Source organism: Apodemus sylvaticus, chromosome X (genome assembly GCF_947179515.1).
Source record: "Apodemus sylvaticus chromosome X, mApoSyl1.1, whole genome shotgun sequence".
NCBI classification, from domain to species: domain Eukaryota; kingdom Metazoa; phylum Chordata; class Mammalia; order Rodentia; family Muridae; genus Apodemus; species Apodemus sylvaticus.
In genome coordinates, this window is record NC_067495.1 from 102,223,134 (window position 1) to 102,246,725 (window position 23,592).

The window sequence follows — 23,592 nt, forward strand, 5'->3', positions numbered from 1 at the left end:
AAAAGTGGGATTGAGTTGACTATCTAAAAGTAAAGGTGTTCATGCTATAATTCCATAGCCCCTTTAAAGATAGAATAAAATCTCTATTGGAAAAGTTGGAGAACTGGTTCAAAGCTGGTTCAAAGTTTTTATTAAAAAATAGACTTCATACTATAAATCTGTCCAAGAACCCAGGCTTTGTAGCTCATAGGCTCCAGGGGTGAACCCATTACTGGACATATCAAACTGCCATCTAAATTTATCTTTATTGTTGTGGAAGATGGGTGCAGAAAGACTGAAAGAGTCAGATGTCAGGGATGACTAGCCTTAAACAGTGTCATCTGAACATGGCAGGACCACTGCATTCCTGAAGTCACAGCAGCTGTGGTCACTTGTACAGGACTGATACAAAACCAGGCCACTCAAAATTCTGACTTTTTACCTCTAATAATTGAGTAGCTAGCAACAGTTGATGTCTTCTAGGATTAGGATAGCCAGTCTTCTTTGAATTTGTGACTCCTAGTAGGTTGATTACACTCCATTAGATGGCCCCATCCCAGGGTAGGGTATCAGCACAAACTAGAGTGGATAGGTGATTTTTGTCTTTCTTTCTTTTTTTTTTAATTTTGTTTGTTTTTGTTGTTTTTTTTGGATTTGGTTTTTTTGAGACAGGGTTTCTATGTATAGCCCTGGCTGTCCTGGAACTCACTCTGTAGACCAGGTTGGTCTCGAACTCAGAAATCCACCTGCCTCTGCCTCCCAGAGTGCTGGGATTACAGGTATGCACCACCACCACCCGGCTTGATTTCTGTCTTTCTAGAGAACACAAATATGGGGGAGGGTAGAAGGTGGGGTGGATCTGGGAGTTAAAGGGAGGAGTTGGGGTGGATATGATCAAAATACATGGTATGAAATTATCGAAGAATTAATTTAAAATATAGAAAACATATTTCACAAATTTATGAAAAAAGCTAACAAAGAGTATAAGTATGATGTAACCAAAAAGTGGTATATCAGAGAACTGAAAAATTCTAAAACTAGTGGTAAAAATCTCAGAGAAGGGGTAGTTAACCACTAGAATGTATGACCAAAGAAAATTGTAGTTTTCCTTGCTTAGATGGATTTGAAGATTACTCAACTCTACTTGAGCTAGTTTAGGAGACCAGACACACAGAAAAGACACACAATTCTCCTGAATAAACCTAGCCATAAGGAACTACATCAAGCCTACAATCTTCATTGCTTCTGCTAACCCTTATAATCTGCCAGGCAGGGCCCCTGGGAGAAATTAGGATTAAACATCAAGTTCGGTAAGCATCATGTTCTCTGTCTCAGGTGATTGAAAGGAGGCCGTGAACTAAACATGTAAGGAGAGCTTATTACAGAATTCCAGAAGTGAGAAGTCTCTCATTTAGTTTGATTTTATACACATTTCCCACAAAATCTTGTTCTAATCTGTCCAAACATCAGTGCAAATCCATGCAAAATTGCTCAGTGACAGGTCCTGCCTTCCTGCAGTTTTGCACAAATACTAATCTTTTGTCTTGCTTCCTGAAGATATCTATCTATAAGCCAATGGGTAATGCTGAGAGGAAATCAAGAGGCAGGTGGGGACAGTCCCACCAGCTCTCCAATACTTGTTAGCCAATGATTACCAAAGTGTGGTCGAGACAGTGCTCACCGTGAGTGAAAGGCCTACTGCTAATCTGGAGTGCCGAGTGTCATGGGGCAGAGCAGGACACCAAAGATATAAAAATAGCAGGTTGATCTTATGCTTGGAATAAGGTTGTCAGGGTGATTTTGAGCCAGGTGCTTATGAAAAAGAAGACCTCAGTCCTTACTGTATGGCTCCTGTTTTCCCGTGGGTTTTGTTGCCACATGTCTGTTGAAGGCACAGTGTACAATATTCTTGACTTATTTGTCTACTGTCAATATATTTTCTCAAAACTAACTTTAAGCACATTAACCTTTTTAAAATGCTTCATTCTTAGAAATACTATTTCTAAAATCAGAGTGTACATACTAGCCACATTTACCTGCAATGCATGCTAAAGCAATAAATAGCTATAAAAATAGAAAAACAGCCCTTAAAGCACCTAAAGTCATCTTGCATACTACCAGTGTATGTTTACCACACTCGGAGAAACAGTGCTTTCTGTATCATGCACACAGATGGTTCCCATAGCCAACAAGCACTGCTTTATTTCTTTCTCCAAATGTAAAGCTGGTGGGGCTTTAGACTGCCTCAAACAGCCGGGATACCACCCTAAGCCTGCCTCCCTCCCCCTTCCTCTCAGAGCCAGTTATTATTTTTTCTCCTTTCAGGTGACAGCCCCAGCCAAAGCTGGAGTTTGCAACAGAACACAGGGCCCTTATTCCTGGTCAAGTGTTTCTTCCCTTGAGCTATTTCCCCTGCCCAGAATGCCACACTAGACGTCACTTAACCAATACATTCTGTGGAGTGGATTTCCTCCACCTTGGTCCCAGGGGCTGTATAGGCTGGAGTGCCTCAAGCCCACATAAGTGGCTAATCTGCCCACCCATGTGCCATACATGGTACATATAGATGCCCCATGTTGGAAATACCGAAGCCAGAAACACCTCTGGCCCCTAGCCTGCTACCAAGGTGGTAAAAAAAAAAACAAAAAAACAAAAAAACAAAAAAACAAAAACAAAAAACAAAAAACAACAACAACAAAAAAAAAAAAAAAAAAAAAACAAAGGAGGCCTGCAGTAGGAACATTACTGGAAGGCCAAACTGTTCTGCATGCAAGAAGGATGTATGCTGATTTGATTTGAACAGATAGGCTGTATACCAAGCAAGTCTGATCAACAAGAGAATTGGCTTTATGTTGTGCTAGTTGCCCAAGTCCAGGCAGTGCTTCCACCTCTTAAAGATGATTTGTTAGATTCTTGTTTGATTGGAGAGTTAAGGTCCTTTAGTGCTTTAAACGCCTCTTTGTGGTTGCTAAACAATAATCACCATTCTCTACTCCCTCCATAATCTAACCTAAAAACTTTCAAGGTCTTTAGAGAAGACCTGCTCTATGGGAGGCTGGGAGCTCTGGCCACCTGGTTCCTCCACTTTCCAGAGTTCTCTGAATGTAACACTCGTGTGGTACACCTCCATCATGTAAGGAGCATGAAATTCCTTTGGCAACAAAAAACAGTTCAACTGAGGACCCTATAAGCATTAAAGACACATGTGGACTCTTATTTGTGACTTTATTTAGAAATATAATATTCTCTTAGGGAAAGTGGTGGCATAATCTACCTTTCTTCTTTCTATTTGTTTCCAATTTCCTTCTCCTCTTCTCTTACTCAAATTAATTTCTCTTCCCCTTAGTAAAACTCTTCTCCTATTCTTTTTATTCTTCCTACAACCCTCAAGTTTCCATAAAGGGTTTTATATCTTGAAGCTATTAAAAAGCATTGTTCTATGGAAATAATATCTTCTAAAATCTTAGAAATCTATTAAGATTAATCTAGTGGCCAGATAGCAACCAATAAATTATTGAAGAAATTAGTTCATCCAGGATGGGCAGAATTCTAGGCAAGTGTAAAGGTGAGAGTGAGAGCACAAGGAATGTGTGATTAACGGTTCTAGGGATGTGGTCAGGTAGCTAGGCAAGTTGAGGGCGGCTCCCATTCTACTCACTGTCTCCACTACAGTTTCCCCAGCAGTAAAGATGTTGGTGAGCATAAGGACAGTAGAAGAAAGTGCAAATAACTTGATGTATTAGAAACTTCAAAATACATCATAATGTCATAATGAGGAGCTCATTAGTGAAATGTCCACTTCTATGGCCTATAGACACTTACCTTATAACCCAGGGTAGGATGACCAGTATTGAAGGAATTTCATGTCCCAAACACTACCTACCACACATAAAGCAGTAAGGTTTTGGCAGCCCAAGCTCAGCTAAATGTTGTGGTGGGGGTATCATTCTATCTCTATCTTTTTATGTCTGTCTGTCTCTATATCATCTATCTATCTTTTAGATTCTCTAAAGGGTCTGCTTTGAGTCCTGCAGCATGAGTCTAGTGACAGTTGTGGTTTGACAGTTCTGATCTGAACAATACATCTGATATTACCTCCCTCCTGTCCAACAGAGAATTCCTTCAAAGCAACATAGGAAAAAAAGCACAAGAAACACAATCTGGGTCCAGTATCCACATTTTAAGATGGATGGTGCCACTGGGAGACATTTGGTTGAGGGATTTAGTAGCAGCTATACATCAAGGAGACCTCAAGCACCCTATTTCCCATTACTTATAAATTTTATTCAAGGCTAATTCTTTGAGTTAAAAAATCAAAGCTAATATTCTATTAAGTCTATAGTTTGGGGATCATAACTCCCACACTCATTAACCGTTTCTTCTCTTACTGATGTGAATCCCTTGTGCTTCTTAAACATCATTCTGGCATCAGAGTGTACAAGAACTGATTCAACTTTTTCTACAACCCAACCCTACACATAGCTTTACAAAAATATTCTTCCCAAATATCTGAATAGGAAGAGATCCTAGAGACTATCTTATCTCTCCCTCCCCAACTGTACAATGAGGGAAAGCAGTTCATAGAAGGGCAGGAGTTACTTACTCAAGCTCAAACATCAGATTGGTGGCAAAGTCTGGACTGGAACCCAGATCTTCTGGATCCAACTCTGACCCACTCTCTACTACCTCGAGCTGTAACTCTTCCAGGAATTGTGCCTGCTCCCCAGGCTCTGAGTCCTCCCCGAGCTGGGGCTCCTCCATGAGCTGGTGTTCCTCCAGCATTTCCACTGTCATTTTCCAGTTGCACAGGAAAGCTTTGGTTGCCTGGTTAGAGTTTCTTTTCCTCCTCTGTCTCCTCTTGTTCTATCTCCTCTCACTCTCTCCCTGTAGCTTCTTGGCTAGGGTGGGAGCAACTGGAAACTCTAATAGACTCCAAACAAAAAGTGCTCAAGAAGCCTCAGGGCCAGCCTAAGCTGGCTGTGCTGTGGAAGCAGGGAGATGTTCCCTGCCCTGAGTCCTGAGTGGCTTTGGGGGCTCTTGAGCTCTGAGGGAAGACTGGAGCTCCTGAGGCAAGTGCTGCCCTCAGGATCTTCTGTGGAGTTTGGGCCAGTTTCCTAAACTAACTCCCAGACTAAAAAGGAGGGCCGGATCCTCCCGGGGAACCCAGACAGAGTCTCTGCCAGCCAGCTCCTGTGGTTGGAACTTTCAAAAAGACCAATGTTTCAGCAACTGATTTCTTTTCCAACTTGAACAGCAAGCTTTTCTGTCCCCTCTGCATGACTGTGGCCGTGGCATGTAGCCTCAGCCTGAACAGAAGTAGGATTCTAGGGCTGGGGCTCCCTAATACCCAAACCACTGGTCAATTCCATTAAATAAAATCAAATTTTAAAAACACGTTTTTGGAATTTGGTGGGCCTTAAACTGGTCTCCTGGCATGGAGATGTTGTGTACCTACTGGGATGGAAATGAACACAGCCATCTAGAGATGAAAAGTTGGAAGATCATTGGATCAGAGAATCAGGAGACATAATTTCTTTATCCAGCTGCTCACTAATTGGCTGTTCAGTTTGAGGTGGGAAGGAAGTTCAGGTTTCAAAGACGCTATCTATCCCCATCCTCATAGTGATCTGAACTCCTTCCTAAATTGGCAGTAATGGCAGGAAGGCACCCCTGTGCTTATGTATGTTTTGAGTTCTGATAAGAATTGGGAAGGGAGGCCCTTGGTCCTGCGGAGGTTTGATGCCCCAGCGTAGGGGGATGCTGGAAAGGTGGGGTGGGAGAGGGTTGGGGGGGCACCATCATAGAGGCAAATGGGAGGGGGGAAGAGGGAGATTGTGGGATGGGGTGTTATATATGGGGTGGGTGGGATATTATTATTATTATTATTAGAGATGTAAATGAATGGAATTTTTTTCCCCGAGACAGGGTTTCTCTGTGTTGTCCTGGCTGTTCTGGACCTAAGTCTGTAGACCAGGCTGGCCTTGAACTCAGATCTGCCTGCCTCCGCCTCCCAGAGTGCTGGGATTACAGGTATGCGCCACCACTGCCCGGCACCATTTTGTTTTCTTCTTTCTCTCTTTTTTATTTTTAGACAGTGTCTCATGTAATTCAAGCTGGTCCCAGATATATTACATAGATGAACAGGCATGACCTTTAACTCCTGATCTTCAGGCCTCCACCTCCCAAGGGCTGGGATTGTAGGCATGTGCCATCATGACTATCCTTTAAGCATAATTTTTATCCTGTTAGTATTTTATTAACTTCATTGACCTTCATCCTGATCATCTGATAGGTAATGAACTCTCCAAAGTCTTCAAAACACAGATTTTCAGTTGATAGGCCATTGTGGCATCGCTCTGCCAAATCAAGACTACGTGATCTCGGCAGTGGGAACATTTCCATGGCCAGGGTTGCTATTATTTTACAAGGCTTCAGTGAGCTGGAGGAGATTCAAAATCCACCTTTGAGAACATTAACAGTGACTAGATTTTCTTTTTAGTTTTCTTGCTACAGATTTTGGGCAAGACACATTCACAGTGGGTCACTGGCAATTACTAGGGTCTTAAGAAGGGAGATTCTCTAGTCTCAGCTTCCTGACCCCTTTTCTGTGATCAAGCACAACAAAATCTTTATTTGTGTAATTATTAGTTGATACTATCTGTACTAATAAATTTTAAGTTTCCTGTGGCAGGAAATCTAGCATGGTTTATTTTGTCTCCTCCTTCCCACAAGCACCTGGTATAGGCAATCTTATTCTACTGTCTCCAGAATATTATGAGCTCCGGAATCATTAAGTTTAGGGAATAGGGGTGACCCATTGTTATTGTTTTAGCTAGTAGACAAGGTTGGAAGATGCTGGAAAGGGCCCCAACAGTTCCTTAGTTCATTCCTAAATAACACTCAGTCACACAAGAACATATGCTAGCTTAATGACTTGCCTCTAGTGGAATTATAATTGTTTTTACAAAGATTTATTTTTACTATTTTTAATTATGCATCTGTGTGAGAATGAAGGGGCCTATGGATCCTATAGTTGTCAGGTTACCCTGAAACTGGAGATACAGGCCATTGCAAGCTGCCCAACATGGGTGCTAAGAACTGAATCTGATCCTCTCTGCAAAAGCAGTACAAGCTTTTAATGGCCAAACTATCACTTCAGCCAAACATTCTCCTGTTTATTATGAACTTCCCACATTGTCATTCTGTATCGTGTGCTTTCCTTTTCTTTATAGGGCCTTGTTTTTAACCTCTTTTTTTGTTTTTGTTTTTAACCTCTTTGCTTTCCCTAACTGTCCCCTTCTGCCATAACATTTAATAAACCAGACCTATCCATACTTTAAAGTTATAACTAACACTTTTTGGTCATTTTATCTAGCTTCTCTAGATGCATATAGTTCTCTTTTCTATCTAATTTCAGTTGTTCATGCTTTAGTATAGGCCTGTTTCCTCTTATTCTGTCTCTAGTGTGCCTGGGAAACAGCTAGCCAACATATCTGAGCTGTGATTTTTCTTGTATTTGAAAACAAACTTCTATCTCTTGATTATCCTCCACTATCCTGCCCGTAAATTCATATATCAATGATCTTAGTTCCTTAGCTTTGCCAAACAGGTGCCTCCAATCCCAGGTTTACCTCCTGTTGGCTCTGTAAGTACTAGATCCCAATCCTTACTCTCCACAACCAGATTTCCCTTGGATCCCACTGACCTTTTAGCTGTTACCTGCCTTTCCACTGTGATTAGGCCAGTTTTCTCAAAAGAAAACTAGGGACCCTTTGATGAACTTCTGTGCTCTCTTCAGTACTGTAGTCCCTGCTTCTCTTCTACATCCAGGTTATTATTTCTTTCAATCTAGACAAATATCTGATATTACCTTGGGCCTTAGAAAGAAGTTAAGGACCATTCGTAGTTCATAAGAAGGCTCTGTTCTCAAAGGAGGAAGAAAAACAAAAGACACTTCCCCTCAGTTTGTTAATTTTTTTGTGTGTGTTTTATTTAGCTGTTGTTGCTGTTTAGTAAATAATTTACGAAAGCCAATTTTCCTCCCCGAAGGCCATACCCACTTTATCCCTGGCCCCCAGGCCTAGCCTTTACATATTTCCATACTGTCATGAACTATTTTTAGGAAAGGATGACATTAAATGCTAGTTACCTCATGGGCTTCAAACTTATCTCTTCTACTTGTCAGAATGTTGTTATTCCTCTTGCTTTGGACCTGCTGGGCACTTCATGGCCTAGATATATTTCTAGGGGTGTGAAAACTATTTGCATGGTATGACTTGAAGGGTTCCTAGAAAGTCTTTTGTCTGCATGTCTTCCTTTTGCCTGTGTCCGATAATGAGAATTTTAATACTAGAGATTCATTTCTTTAACACAGTTACCACCTACTTAGAAGTCTTGGCTATATTCTTCCCTTTTGGTAGTCTGAAAATCATATATTCATTACCATTGCCATCTGGTTTCTGCCTAACTCTCTCAGATGAGATCATGAATGGCTTTTATGTATTTCGCATTGTATCCTTAGTGTCTAACTTAGTAAGCCTAGAGTAGGAAAGACATGCAATGAACATTTCTTGTTGACTGAATCATTTCCTGAACTTAAATGTGAATTCTTCAGACTACTTGTAAGAAAGGATTGTGGGCACAGGTGTCCATGACACACTACAGGGGTAGAGCACACTAGAAAATAAAGATGGAATACTGACCTTGAACACCACCTTACTTTCTCAGTTGACCTCAGGCTGGTACTTTTGCTACTTTAGTTCCCTCTCCCTTCCTGCCAACTTGAGGTTTCCTACCTTTCTTAACCCCATTCAACAGTCTTGATTTAGAGAGCATCTATAAAGAGTTTGCTGAGATGTAAACAAGCCTAGAATGACACTCTACTGGGCTGCCAGCCTCTTTTTCCCAGAAAGACATGGGGAAATTTTATACACACATGCACGCACGAATGCACACACTCATGGTACCACCCTTCTTCTAAAGGGTGCTTGTAGAAATGGAAGCTAAGATCCAGATATGAAGCCACACTCTAGGTTCTCTTTCTGGGACTTTACCCTGTACTGTATGCCTAAAGTCAACCTTCTTGGTTCTAGTGACCATAAGACAGAAGTATCATCCTGCTCCTATTCTCTAGATGTTTCCATCTATGCAAGGTTAGTCCAAGTTCCTGAGTAGAGGATATCAGGGTTAAGCTGGTTTTGAGGCAAAAAAGAACAGTGAGGGAGAATGCCAAAGTAAGCCTTTCTCTCTTGTTCCTGAAGCTTGCTAACTCTGGGTTCCAGCCCAGGAAGACAAAAGTTTTCCCACCCAGGCCAGCCCCTTCCTACCAGGATTCCTGCGGAGCTGGCAAGTTTCTTCTCTCCTCTCCCAACCAGAAAGTCTTACATCCAGCCAGCCAGCCACTAAACACCTGCCAAAGCCAACCCATTCGTTAAAGCTCTGCTGGAAGCTGCCGCCATGAAGAGACTCTCCCTTCCTAGTTTGCTTTGGCACAACCCAAGCTCTACTAAGCTTAAGACCTTTCTCTCAAGGAACATAGCCTCCACTCAGCTCAAAACCTGCAATACTTCCTTGCCTCGAGTCCTTGGTGGCAGCTTCTTTACTCGCCATGGCTACAGCTTCAACGCCTCAGCTTCAACCCTGGCCTTGGCTTCTGACTTCCCTGTGTCCTTTACCATGCCTTGAAGAGAAGTTAGGAATTCAATAAATCCATACTCAGAGCACAGTAAGTAGCAGGAAGTTGGTCAATAAATGATGGATTGATTAACGTGTTTGGTCACTCCATACAAGACTGAATGAGATACTACCATTATTCTTTTCTCTGTGCACACGAGGGGGCAGATTACAAGCAGGTGGATTATGTGGTCTTAAAACTGAGCAGGGTTTGGACAACTATGCTTTCCCCCTTCCTTTCTCCTTTCCCCTTACAACTAAGAACCAAAAAGGCTGAGGGATGAGGGATAAGGTTAAAATCATGGTAAGGATTTACAATTTTCCTTGATTTTGACTGTGATGTGTCTTCAGAACTTGGGGTGCCTAGATCTTGTGAGTCCTGTGATCATAGTCTTGGGCTTGTCCAAGAACTCATGAGTACTACCTCTGGACACAGCTGCTACTGATTTCCAAGCCACTTTAAAAAAAAACTCATTTCCCTGCCTCTCTCTTTTACTTGTACTATAGAGCAGTCTCCTCAGCTAACCTCAGACTGTGAGCCACTTACCTGGTGGCAACACAGTGGAACAGGCTGGGGCAAACACAAGGGAAGAGAAGAGGAGGAGTTACCAACTTAGTCACACACTTTGAGCCAAAGAAATATTACATTGGTGGGGATATATGTGTTGTGTATATAGACTTATTTTTAAAGAATGTCAGAATCTAGCAAACCTAACTTGACTAAGGCAGAGCTGTGCCAAGCTGGTAATGTAAATTTCTAAATAGGCAAAAAGATAACCTCCAAACAAAACAAGACAAAACAAATCAAACAACACAAACAAACCAACAAACCTAAAAATTCACTGTGAATTCGCGAAACCTAAGAACTTTGAGACTTTGAGGAATGAACAGAAAACTGGCATGTGAAAGGCTTTTCTTTAAATGGTTCCTCTAGCTTGGGGTATACCTTCTATCAGACTAGGGTATCCGGAAAAGTTCCTGACCCGTCAGTAAGATAGAAAAGGCTTTTCTGAGACCTCTTCTGAAGCCCCTTCACACCGTTCCTTTAGCAGTGCACTATTCAGATAAAGTATCAGTACCCCCTCCAAAATGACTTCAGTCAAACCAAATCCAATCCAGCTTGCCTGTCTGTTTACATTTGCTTCTAAGTGTGGGACTAACGCGACTCACACCTTGAAGTCTGGCGTTTACCTCTGAGCCAAATGTTTGCCTCACATAGGGAATAGCAAGCTTTTCCTTGGAAAGTATGAGCTCCATTTAAACCTGAAGCCGGTTTCTGAAAGCCTGGCCCTGGGGGAAGCCCACCACTGAGCAAGCAGGAGCTTGATGTCTCCGTAACCTGGCACTGTTACATAAGGCACTGCATGAGATATGAGTCAGGGCCCTGAGGCTGGCATAGGCCCAGCCCAGTTTGGAAAGTGAGGTTAAACGTTTAGCAGTGTAGGAGAGGTGCTAAGGGGCTAAGCTACAATGCAGCCACTGGATCCACATTCCCTTCTCACTCCCTTTTCCTCAGGGATAGCTGGAGCCGATTTGTGGCCTACACGGCCTAGAAAAGTGGCAATCTCCACCAGACTCCTACATTGTAAGCAGTTGTTCTCCATCCCTTCCGAAGACAAGACCAAAAAAGCATATTGAATACTCATGGGTATTTTATGAGCATATTCTTCCTTTAAGGAAGGTCGCTATGATACTTTAATAGGCAGGGGACTGATTTCAAGCTTGATCTAAGAACTGTTACTCCCAAGAAAGGGAAGCAATATTACACTTTGGTCATTACTGACCAAACCTGCTTCCAGCCCTTGTTTTTCTCTTGGACCTTACACCTCTTACAGCATTTCTAAAGTTCAATAGCTACTTTGGGGATGATTCCTAGCCAGAAGGTACAAGTTAACTTACCTTGCCTGCTGATAAAATCATCTCCTTCCTAGTGTAACATTTGTGAAAGCTTGCTTTCTTCTCCTAGTTTATCCCTATTCCAACTCCTTAATTGAGCTGGATTTCAGCATGAAAGGCAGTAACTTCCAGAAGCCATTTTGCAGTCTGACCCCTCATTGGATAGAAGTTGGTAAAGTTGGGCTCTAGGCTTCAGTTCTTTGTGGGGCTCCCACTAACCTATGTGATTCCATGGAGAAATTCCAACGCTCTGGCAGCAAATGAAGCCCTAACCCTTGCCCCATTATTGCAGGCATTGGGACAGTACAGTATGTCCTGAGTCATCATTACTCTCTTCATCTAAAAGGGAAACTTCATCTTTCTGACCCTTGTGGTCATGGAATGCTCTCCCTAGAGTACACTGAGCACACAACGTGCCCCTCCAAATGAGCCCAAGCTTTGGCCTCTTTCAGCACACTGGTTTCTCAAGGGCTCAAAAGACTATTGCATGACACCAACCAATTTGTTATGTAAACTCAGCCAGCCATGGCAGATTACAGCTTTGCAGTTATCTTGAGGGATGCCTTACATAAGAGGAGAAAGTTCAGGTAGGAGCAGATTCACTATGAGCAAACACAGTGTCTACCACCACATACAAACACAGACAGCCCCATCCCTCTGAAGCAATTCACAGCTGGGGGCTAGTATTTTGCTGTGCTCCATCATTCAGGTGGCCCAGAGACACTAGAAACATTGGCCAGACACCTCCAGCGTCATTCATTTAGAGGCCTTGGCCTTCAGGAGTGAGTCTGGAAAGAAGCCAACACTACCTGGAACTGAGAGCTTGCCAGTTTATCTGGAAGTAAAAATATAAGCAAGGGTGTTAACTACCTCTTCAGACAGGGAGGGAAAATAAGGTCACCCTGGAAAGAGTTATCTTCTAAGGAATGGGCTCACAAAGGTCCTCTCTGGACTATACTGACAAGAAAATAAAATCAACGCCCCATTCTGAACCTCTTTAAAACAATCCATGTGTCTTCTGATACATGATGCATAAACAAAATGCGTTGAAGCAATAAAATGGAATATTATTCAGCCATAAAAGGAAGTAAAGTACTGTTAAAACATGTTACAACATAGATAAATCTTAAAAATGTGAGTGAAAGAAGACAAATGCAAAGGATCATATATTGCACAATTCTACTTATATGAGACAGAAAGTACCAGGTTATCAGGAGCTGGAGAGAACAGAGAATGGGATGTTACCATTAGTGAGAACAGTGGTTAAATGGTAAACTTTAACAAATATTGAACCACTATACACATAAAATACATGTGTATGCACACCCACACCATATATATATGTATGTATATATACTATGTATATATGGTATATCACAGAGATACTCAGGTAATGGTGGGGGTAGCAGGGCACTGAGCTTACTCATCAGCAGATGAACTGGCCTCAATATACTAGCCTGCCAGCACACACACTTCACATCTGTGTCTTGGCAAAATGACAAGTTTTTTGTATGGTAGGGTTCTCGTGAGGGGTCCAAAACCTGAATGTTAATTTTTCAAATGCATTTGTAATTTTAATGGAGATTGTCACTTAATCCAAGAGTGCCTATTGTTTGTCAGACTCCTAGACACTTGGGAAATCGTTATTTTAATTTACTTTGGGCTAAGGAAGGACTTTGGAAGCATGATACCAAAACCAAAAATCACAAAGGCAAAGAATGACAGGCTTAACCATGTAGAAACTCAAAACCTCTCTATGACAAAGAATTTTCCTTGAAATCAAATGGTAAATTAATTGACAAAGGGTTGCAATCTCTAGTTCAGGGTTTCTCACAGTGTGGTCTACATACCAGCAATGCCATGAGAGGGGAGTTTCAGATGGTACAAGGACAGAGTTGAATTTTAAATGGTATGAAATTTTTTTTTTTAAAAAATCCTATCTAAATCTAACTCCTCCATGCTGGTGTATAACAGCTCAATAGAGAATATTAAGTGAATTATCATACATCAAGCTATCAGAAATATTTCACTCTATTTTCTGAAATTGTGTGCGAGAACCTGTTGGGAGGCAGGTCAGCTTACAGGTAGAAACCTAGGAAAAATTTGAGGGTAAAGAGAATTAAGAGTATTTGGTATGACACTGAGCAGATATGCTCTGGGCCCAAAGACTGATTTAGTCAGGTGTGGTTGCTCATAACTGTAATCCCTGCACTTTAGGGGCAGAGTCAGAAGGATTACCTTGAGTTAAAGACAAACTTGGGCTATACTGAGTTCCAGGCCAGCCAAGATCAGTTGGAGTTCCAAGCCATCTTGATCTGTAGTATGAGACTTTATCTCAAAACAAAAAAATTTTTAGAAATAAAACTGAGGTTATTAAAAACAGCAATCATAAAAATAGAATATTGCCAGTTACCATGTCAGTTTTCTAGACCTTAAAAGTCAGGTAATTAAACTCACACAAACTTTTAATTTAAGAAGTTCATTTTTTAAAACACTGCATTTAAATGGAAAAATTCAGCTAGTTTCCCAGTGTACTACTCTACCTTCCTCCTAAACTTTCTAGTATTCAGAAGCATAGTCAAATAAATGAAGTCAAGTCTAATAATAGTGTGACCAACCATCCCAGTTTCCCAGAGACTGTCCCAGTTTGACCATCAGAGTCCTGTGTCCCATGCAAAACTGGAATAGTTGGATTTGCAAAGGTTCTGGAATCACAATTTTCTTTGGTATGTATGTATGTATGTATGTATGTATGTATATGTTTTTCCAGACAGGGTGCACTCACAGAAAAACTGTCCTGGAACTCACTCTAGACCAGGCTGGCTTGGAACTCAAGAAATCCCCTTGCCTCTGCCTCCTGAGTGCTGGGATTAAAGGTTAAGCTCCTCTTTAGTCTTAGTTTTGTTTCTTTATTTATCTATTTGTTTGTTGTTAGCTTTTGAAATAATTCTTTCCTCAGAGACATTCAATGGACTCTAGAATATATGATCTCAGTTGGAGTTTTGATATTGCTCTTTACTGTGAGATATAGGGAAAATTACTTAAAATTTCAAAGAACAAGTACCTATTTTTTTTAAAAAAAAAGATTATTTTATTTATTGAGTACACTGTTGCTGTCTTCAGACACACCAGAAGAGAGAGAGCATCAAATCCCATTACAGATAGTTGTGAACCACCATGTGGTTGCTGGGAATTGAACTCAGGACTATGGAAGAGCAGAGATTGCTCTTAACCACTGAACCACTCTCCAGCCCTTCCTTCCTTCCTTTTAAAAGTGAAAACTAAGTAGGGCCTGGTGGCTTTAATCCCAGCACCCAAGAGACACAGGCAGGTGGAATGTTTTTAGTTTGAAGCCAGCTTGGTCTACAAAGTGAGTTCCACGATAGCCAGAGCTGATACATAGAGAACGAAAAGAAAATTGGTGTAATACCAGTTTTCTTGGGTCACTATAATTACTACGTGAGACTATACAGATGCTATTTTTGGTACACACTATAAATGAACAAGAATTGTTAGCTATTAATCTTTTATGGCTATTGGTTACATTACACAAGATTGAAGGCATGGTGTTTAAAAAATACATTTCTTTTCCCAAGTAGTCTAGATGTACAGCAAAAGACTGTATACTCATTCTTACTGATTTATATATACACAAACACTCCATCTGAACTTCTACCATACTATTAGTTACCACATGTGATTAAAACTGAAAAAGTCGGGCAGTGGTGGCACATGCCTTTAATCCCAGCACTTGGGAGGCAGTGGCAGGTGGATTTCTGAGTTTGAGGCAAGACTCATCTACAGAGTGAGTTCCAGGACAGTCAGGGCTATTCAGAGAAACACTGTTTCAAAAAAACAAAAATATAAAACTGAAAAAGAAAAATGCACATTTAAACACTAGTAAGTATTTTCTACTAGTACAAGATTAAAGATGTAGGGTTGGAGAGACGACTCAGTAGTTAAGAATGTTTGGTGTTCTTGCAGAAGATTGGAGTTTGGTTCCTAGCACCTATATCAGGAAGCTCACAACCACCTGTGACTCCAGGGGTTCTGATAGTCCATTTTTGACACAATTGTGTCAGTGTGTGTGCGTGTGTGTGTGTGTGTGTGTGTGTGTGTGTGTGTGCATGCACACCCCTCAACAAAAATAAAAAAAAGCTTTAAAAAATGTTAAAGTTGTGAAACCTTTACCTCTGAGCACACCAACAATTAAGTAGTTATCTGTAATCAGCAGAACAAAGCACCTTCACTGAGTACTGGGCTGCATAAGCAGAGGCCAAGGAGAAAGCAAGCAAATAAAACACAGGTCTACCCTCAGATTGCTTACATGCTTTGTTCCAAGAAAATCAAGGCCTAAGCTGGGAGATAAGGACAGATCAAAACAGATGGACAGATATAAATCAAGACTATGACATGTCTTCTTCCCAAGAATGCCAGAGGCCTAGAAATAGCAGAATAGGGTATAAGACAAGAGCTGGAAGATTGCCTTCTCTAGTAGATGTGGCCTTGAAAACTTGAAATGGAAAACACAATCAGGGACCTGAAATATCTTACTGTGAATTGGAACAGGAGTAAAAATTATGGCTGGAATATACAGGTTGAAGGAAATGTACACATAGCAGGCCGTTCAACCCAGACATTGGAGAAGCCCCATAGCCAGAAATAACAGTCTTCTAGCTTGTAAAGAACATGCCATTTTAGTTGTGCAGTTTGTAAAGAACATGTGCAAAGCTTAGACTGCATTTTTGGATCTCCAATACTAATTAAGGAAAGAGAGTGGTGTAATTATTACTATGTCACTCCCTTCTGTCAATGAAGCCTGGTATCCTTCTAGCTTGCTTTGAGACAGCAGCATAGCATACTGAGTTGTTCTGGTCACAGGAATCATTGTCAGGTGCCTATCCCCCTAGTTTGTTCTTTTCCCTCATACAGTGCCTTTAATATTCATATTCAGTAGCATTTCCAGGCTTTGTCAAGAACCAAGTACCCAAAACTGAAGCAGGTCTTTCAAGAAACCCAAACAACCAGGACACTCCAGAGGTGTGATATAATGTGAACACTTGCAAAACTCAGCCTCCACTTCACTCACCAGATCAGACCTCCTAAAGCCTAGAAATGGAAATCACCCTCCTGTTTCACCAAAGCCCTAGAGGTGCTCCCTGCTTTCCCAGTTGAGGCAAAAGCAAAGGTTCTCCCCAGGTTTCTCCCCTCTCCCCCACTTTTGGCATTTTCCAACTGAGCAGTGCCAGCAAACAGATCATTACATACCAGTTAAGGATTGTGCTCTACAGAATTTTAGTCTGTGGACTGAATACACTTGTAGTAGTAGTATTTTACCAGAAAGGAAGATTTTCTTGAAACCTGTTTTGTCATAGCTTGGCTTTATTTTAGGCCACAAAATCATTTGATGCCTAATGTGAAATAATCGAGAAAATGCTTCAATGGCATTGACTATACCTCAAAATACAACTTGATAGACCATTAAGCCTTGCTTGTCCCCACCAGGAATCAATGGGACTAGAGAGGAGAGTAGATTTGCCTGGGAGACATTCTTGACAGTTAGAGTGTCTCCTGCATTGCTTGACAGCCATCACAACGTCCAGTTGGAGTTTCGCTGCCACGCATGTAATGAATGAGTGCTCAGAATTTCTCATCACTTTGAGCATACTACCTGCCCACAACCTAGAATCTGAGACATAGAAGCACTGTACAGAGAGCACTGAAGTCACATAACTTGCTCTGGCTCATACAAAAGATAGAAGCATAACTTGCACTACTACCCAGGTTTCCCACAGCATGGATGTTGCTTATGTAATCTGTGTCACTAAGCAGGAAAAAAAAATCCACCCCAGTATGCATACACACACATGCGGACACATGCTTGTATGCATGCGTGCTTGTGTGTGTGTGTGTGTGTGTGTGTGTGTGTGTATGTGCGCGCACGCTCCCTAAAGAACACAAAACCCATAAGGTTTCCTGAAGTTCTTGCCCCTAAATTATCTGAGTTCCAACTCACTAATACCAGTGTATCTCATTGTTGGGGATAGCAGCTGTCCTGAGCTTTCCCACTGTGTTTATTTCCTCCCCTTTCCCATCTTTTCTTCGGGATTTCCAGAAAATCTGAAACACACTACAACACAGAGTCTACACGGAGGTGCATCCATTTGCTCTCCTGCCATTCAGAGGTCTTGAAGTGCTCAAGTGATAATCCTAAACTCATTTTTAAGGCCATAATCGACCGAGTAGGTCTAGTCCTCCCCATCCCCAATTTAGTCTCAAAATTCTCACAGGTTTCTAATTTCCCTATCCCTCTCCCCTGATCTTTCTCCCATCAGAAGTCTGATTTGTTAAAGACTTGTCCTAATTGTCACCGTCACTCAGTAATTTAAAAGTCCTTCTAGTTTCAGTCCCACTGAGTTGGGTGGAACTCAAATTCCAAGAGAAGCCCTTGGCAGAACTGTCTGAAGGACTATAGAAAGTGTATGGTGCACCCACAGTCACTTCCCACCCACATGGAGTCCATCTCATCTTCTGAGCCCCTAGGAGTTGCAAGCCTTTCCAGGCTCAGTCCAAAACACACTTACAGCTGCTAGAATGCTGTGAGCTCTGTGGGGGGTGGGAGGGGACTCTAGCTCCCCAAGAGGTTCCATCTTCATGATAGCCTAGGAGCCCGACCACTCCTGACCCGGGGCCCCCTGGGAACTTTCTGGTGTGCCCCCCTTCCCCGCCCCCGTCAAAGGGGAAGATCCAGCCAGGCCACTTTGCGGCCCTTCTGGCCAGCCACCCACCTGTGGAAGAAGAGTAGAATGGAGAGCATGGTCTGGTCGATGTTGCGGTTGCAGATCCCCTCGTTGATCAGGTAGCAGGGGTCGCGCAGCACGGGCTCCAGCGAATCCTGCCGCATGATGTTGTTGAGCTTGTCGGTGTTGAGGTTCTCGAAGACGAGCTTCTCTTGCAGCTGCCGAAAGTTGCTCACTGTGGGGCTGCCCGGGTTGTTGTCTCCGCTTTTCCCCTTCTGGAGATCGCTCCGGTTGGCCAGATCTAAGCAGCAATTGCAGCAGTCGAGGCCGACAGGTGAGCGGCAGTCGAGCTTGGGCTGGGCCATCTTCTCCTGTTCGGGGGCCGCCTGATCCGGGAGGTCAGGGGCGGCCGGCAGGTGCGCACCTGCGGGGCTGGCCTTTTGGGACTCCAGGGTGCCGGGAAAAACAAGCTGCAGGCAAAGTTGGAAATGAGCGTCTTAAAAAAAAAACAATAAAAATAAAAACCCAAAGAGCCGACCGCCTTCGGGTTGGCGCGGGCCCCCTTCTGGCTGTGGCGCTCGCTCGCACAGGGTGCGAATAGAAACAGCTGGACAAACAGCTCCCGGCGGCTCCCGCGGACTCACTTCCTCCTCCTCCCCCAGCGCCGGCAGCCGGGGCCGCCCCCTCCCCCTCCTCTCCCGGAGGTTCCACGCGCGTCTCCCCCCCACCCCAGCGCACTCCCAAGTTTCAGCAAGTGCGCGCGTGGCTCCAGGCGGACCTGCGAGGCGGCAGGAAGGGCGGGCGGGTGGCGAGGGAGAGCCGCAGCGCGCGCTCTGGCGGCAGTCCCGCTTCTCCGGGGGCTCACGGACTCCGCTGGCTGATCGAGAGGCGGCCAGTGGCGGCGGTGGTCCGGGGGCGAGCGTGGGAGCTACCCGCGAGCCCCGGAGTCCTCACCGGGCCGTGACAGCATGGAAATGAGCCCCGAGGGGCAGGCGGAGGACTCGCTGCTGCCGCAGCAGCTACAGCTGCCACCGCCACCGCCGCCGCTGCTGCCGCCACCGCCACCCTGGCCTGGGCTTGAGGGGGCCCCCTGGCGCGCGGAGTTCTCCTCCTTCAGCTCCCACACCACCCGGGAGCTCCTTCTCTCGGACGCCCGCCCGCCCGCCCGCCCGCGCCTTAGCGGCTCCTCGCGGCGCGCGCCTGGGCGCCGGGTTAGCTCGGGTGCTCACCGCTGGAGCGCTCGGACGTCCAGGAGTGCGCGAGCGCCTCCTGCTCTCCTCCGGTCTCTTCCCCGCCCCCGATCGCTCGAGCCGCTGTCTTGTCTCCCGGCCGTCCGGCTCCCCTCTCCCTTAGAATCTCGCGCTCTCCCCGCCCGCCCCCAGCCGCGCCCGAGACCCACGCAGCGCCCCCGCCCCCGCCTCCCGCACCGCACGGGGTCTCGAGCCTCTCCGGACTGGGCCAAAGGTCGCCCGAGCCACTGCCACTACCGCCGATGTCGCCGGCTCACGGGGTGTCCCCCTGAGCCGCGCGCTCACGGCCAGCCAGGAGCCACCGAGCCAGCGGGCGCCCGTCCGAACGGCCCTTTAAACCGTCGCCCGCCCCGCGGCGCAGCACGGCCTCCCCCCCTCGGCCCCAGTCCCCCTCAGCCCCAATCGCCCTCGGCCCCAGTCCCCCTCAGCCCCAATCGCCCTCAGTCCCAATCGCCCTCGGTCCCAGTCCCCCTCAGTCCCAGTCCCCCTCAGCCCCAATCGTCCTCAGCCCCAGTCCCCCTCTGGAAGTGCCAAGAGCCGCGGCGACCTCGGTGGTGGCAGTGGCGCCACCCCGCCGCCCCCCAGAAAGTGCCAAAAACCATGAACACCTGACAAAAGCCCCAACTCCAAACTCTCAGAACCAAGTCCCCAGCGCCCCCCCCCCAGTCGCTCCTCACTTGTCACCCCGTCTTGAGAGCTCCATCTCGCTTCCCCAGAGGTCTCAGTCCCCGTGTCCCATTCGACGCCATGTCCCCCCACCCAACGGCCCCCGCTGCCCCTTCTCCATCGCCCTGCATCGCCCGCTCTTCCCGCTATTTCTATCACTCGGAGTCTTTTTCTAAGTTTGCCGACACCTTTGGTCGGTTCCGTCCTTACTTTGTCCCACCTTGTCCCTTCCCCGTCTTTCCCCCGCGCCCCTCAGTTTCTGGCCATCTCTCGCCTCCATCTCTCGCCTCCCGCCTTGACCCCCTTCCCCGCTTATTTCCTTCGATTTATTTCTCTCCCCGCACCCCAAGTCAACACCTCTCTCTTCTCACTCATCTCCTCAAACCCAGAAGCCCGTTTTCCACCGTCTGAAAGCCCCCTACCTGCCACTTGAGGTGATCTGTCTCTCCGTCGATCCTTCGAGAGACTTCTTCAGCCGCCCGCACTCACGCGCGTTAGAACGGGAGTGATGCGTCTGTCCCGTAGTAATGGCGGCGGAGGGATCTGGGAGAATAAACCCCGGGGCGGAGGTATAGTGAAAGGGCACATATAGGGGCCAGCCTGGGGCCCTGCCTTAAAACCCCTGCTGTCTGAGCTGCAGGGACGCGCAAGGTGACTAAGTAAAGCGGCTTTTTACAATGTCTCATCAGAACTTAGAATGTGTTGCAGGAGGAGAATTGAGCTCCCCCCCCCCCCGACCCCACTGAGTCTTGAAGACATTAAAACGCGTTCACAACATTCACCTTCTGTATAAAACTCAAATAAATTTCTATTCCTTCCTATTCCCTTACAACCCCCCTCCGCCCCCTTCACTCTCTTCATTCAAGAACCCAGGGCGTTTGAAATAGACCAGTATATGCTGCCATCTTCTGCCCAAAACCTGAACTATTTTCTGTCCCAGTGTAAGGCTCCGCCGCTCAGTGGGACACTTAACAGGTGCCTCCTGGTGGAAGAATCCATTGGGAAGCCAAGCAGGGGCAAGAGTATCTCTGTTTCAAGAAAACTGAAGTTCCAATTGCCTGAACCCTGGGAAATGTGACTTAAATACATTTGAAATTTCCCAGCCTACCGTGGAGGAGCGCACCAAAGATCCCAGCTAGTTGCGAAGTAGACGCAGGCTTGTTAGTAGTTTCAGGCCAGCCTGAATGAAACAGTGTAATTGTCTCAAAGAGCCCAACCCAAATAAAACTAGCCTTCAAGTCATCCCTGAAATTAACTAGGAACAAAGTGCAGCCAGCTAATACTTGTTCCCCACTCCTTGCAACAGTTACATGAGGCCCAAAATATGGGTAAGGTGGGGGGGGGGGGGAGAAGGCAGTACTCTGTGCTACAGTGGCTAGAAACCCCAAATAGAGTTGTATCTCCACACGAAAGAGGATGGTGGCTATTGTGTAAAACAGTATAACAGTATCTATACATCCCCCACAGACTACAAACTATTTTCCTCTTAAAAGTCCATCATATCATTTTCTTTCATTTCCTTCTTCTCTTTTTAAAATGTTCCTGGATAAAAGCCAGAGGAGGTAGTAGAATATAAAATTTCATCTGCATTGTGTAGATTTATAGCCTTCTGAATTGTTTTTTAATTACAGTGTTTATTATTTTCCTTCTTGTTTATAATTGTTTTATGTTAACTCTTATAATAAAATATATTAGTTCCATAAATGTTTATTTGCGTTTTGGGAACAGCTAGGCCTTTTGCTTCTATGTTTTCCTGAGCCCTCTTATCTTTGTGTAACCTTGGGATGAGGCCCTAGTGGAAGTATTTCCTTCTTGACATTTGGCACCATTAAATTCAAGATTTTTGTCCCCTTGACATTTCCCTGTTGTGTCGTCCTTGCTCTGAAGTTGCATTGTTAATAATTCGGGACAGATTTGCACAACATATCAAGGCTGATCAAGAGCAAATATGGTTGAGATAAGAGTTCAGAGAGCATTTAGGTGCACACAAGTCTAGCTTGCATTGAGAGACTGCATACCTTTGTGAGGGAAGGCTGACTGGACAAGGCCCCCTGGGCTCTCCTCTGTGAAGCCTTGCTTTACAAACTGTCTTACACTGTAGTGGATGGAAAGATTCCAAGCAAATGCTCTTGCATAAATTCAGAATGCAGGAGTCTGGAGCACTAACAGACAATGATGATGGCTTTTGGGGGGTGGGGCAAAAAAGGGGGAGAAGAAACACATCTACTTCTTAGAGTAATTCAATAGCCATTTACTGTACACTTGTTCTGTGCCAGGTATAGCTTTAATGGAAATTCAGAGAAAAATAAGATGAACTCCAAAGCTCCCTCCATGAACTCCTAACCTAGCTGGGAAAAGAGATGTACAGATGGACAACATGCTACAAGCCAAGCTGAGTCTGGCTGTACTAGCCCGAAACCCCAGGGTTTTGGGAGGCTGAGGCAGGAAGATCACAGGTTCAAGGCCATCCTGTACAACTGAGTGACGCAATCTCTCTGTCATATGTGTGCACAGGCATATGTGTTAAGGGTTGAGGATAGAGTTCAGTGAGGGAGTACGTGTGTAACAGAAACAAAGCTCTAGGTCCAACTGAGCACCTTAAAAATACAAGAAACAAAACCCAAGCTTACCACTACAAGAGGTAAACTTAGTGATTTGTGGGCAGGCAAAAGTATGTGATAGAGAACGTGGAGGAGGGTTTGTTTACTTGGGGATGCAAAGACAATCCACACATATTCCTTGGTTGAATCACAGTATGGATACATTTTAATGAGTCCAGCATGAATTGAAAACATCATAAATAAAAAAAATGAAATTGTCATGTGTAGTTCACTGAGCATCAAAGTTTAGCAACACGAGAGTCCACGTGACCCTCCTAGTCTTGTGGCTTTACTGAGAGCTCCCCACCATGCAAATGCTAAATTTGACGTAGAGTTTCTGCTGAATACATATTGACTTTTGTGCCATCATAAAACACAAAATTTGTAAGTAGAATCCTTATAAACTGGGAACTAGTGGAGCACAGCCCATGCGTGAGATTAGTATGTTGGGATCCTGTGTGAATTTCAAAAGAGTTTTGTGTTACTAGATGATAAAAATCAGAGAGATAGAAATCGAGGGTTGGAAAGAGATTCAGAGCCCACGTCGTAGGGGACCCAGTGTAAAGCATTAAAAGAAAAATTTGCCCTGAGCCCAGTGTGGTGGCTTACACCTGCAGTCCCACACTCAAAGTGACTCTGGGTTGTATAAAAGACTCTGGCTAAAATCAATGAACCACAAATCTATCTGCCTCACACATCTGCCTTGCTTTAGATAATTATTAAGAAAAAGATAAATATAATTTCTTGAATCCCAACTATGTGCACAAATGCACACATCATATATGCATG

General features: G+C 44.5%; 1 protein-coding gene across 3 annotated transcripts in view; it reads right to left on the reverse strand.

Annotated features, from left to right (window-relative positions):
• Tsc22d3 (TSC22 domain family member 3) overlaps window positions 1-20,715 on the reverse strand; it is a 57,596-nt gene extending 36,881 nt beyond the window's left edge. Inside the window, exons 1-2 of one of the 3 annotated variants that reach the window (XM_052170720.1) lie at window positions 20,626-20,715; window positions 18,336-18,757 (exon numbers count right to left, since the gene is read on the reverse strand). In XM_052170720.1, coding sequence (XP_052026680.1) covers window positions 18,336-18,652 — 317 coding nt within the window. In that variant the 5' untranslated portion in view covers window positions 18,653-18,757; window positions 20,626-20,715. Of the gene's footprint in view, window positions 1-18,335; window positions 18,758-19,065; window positions 19,180-19,516; window positions 19,590-20,625 lie in introns of those variants that run through there. The other 2 variants (XM_052170724.1, XM_052170722.1) reach the window with 2 other exon arrangements.
• Between the last annotated feature and the right edge of the window lie 2,877 nt (window positions 20,716-23,592).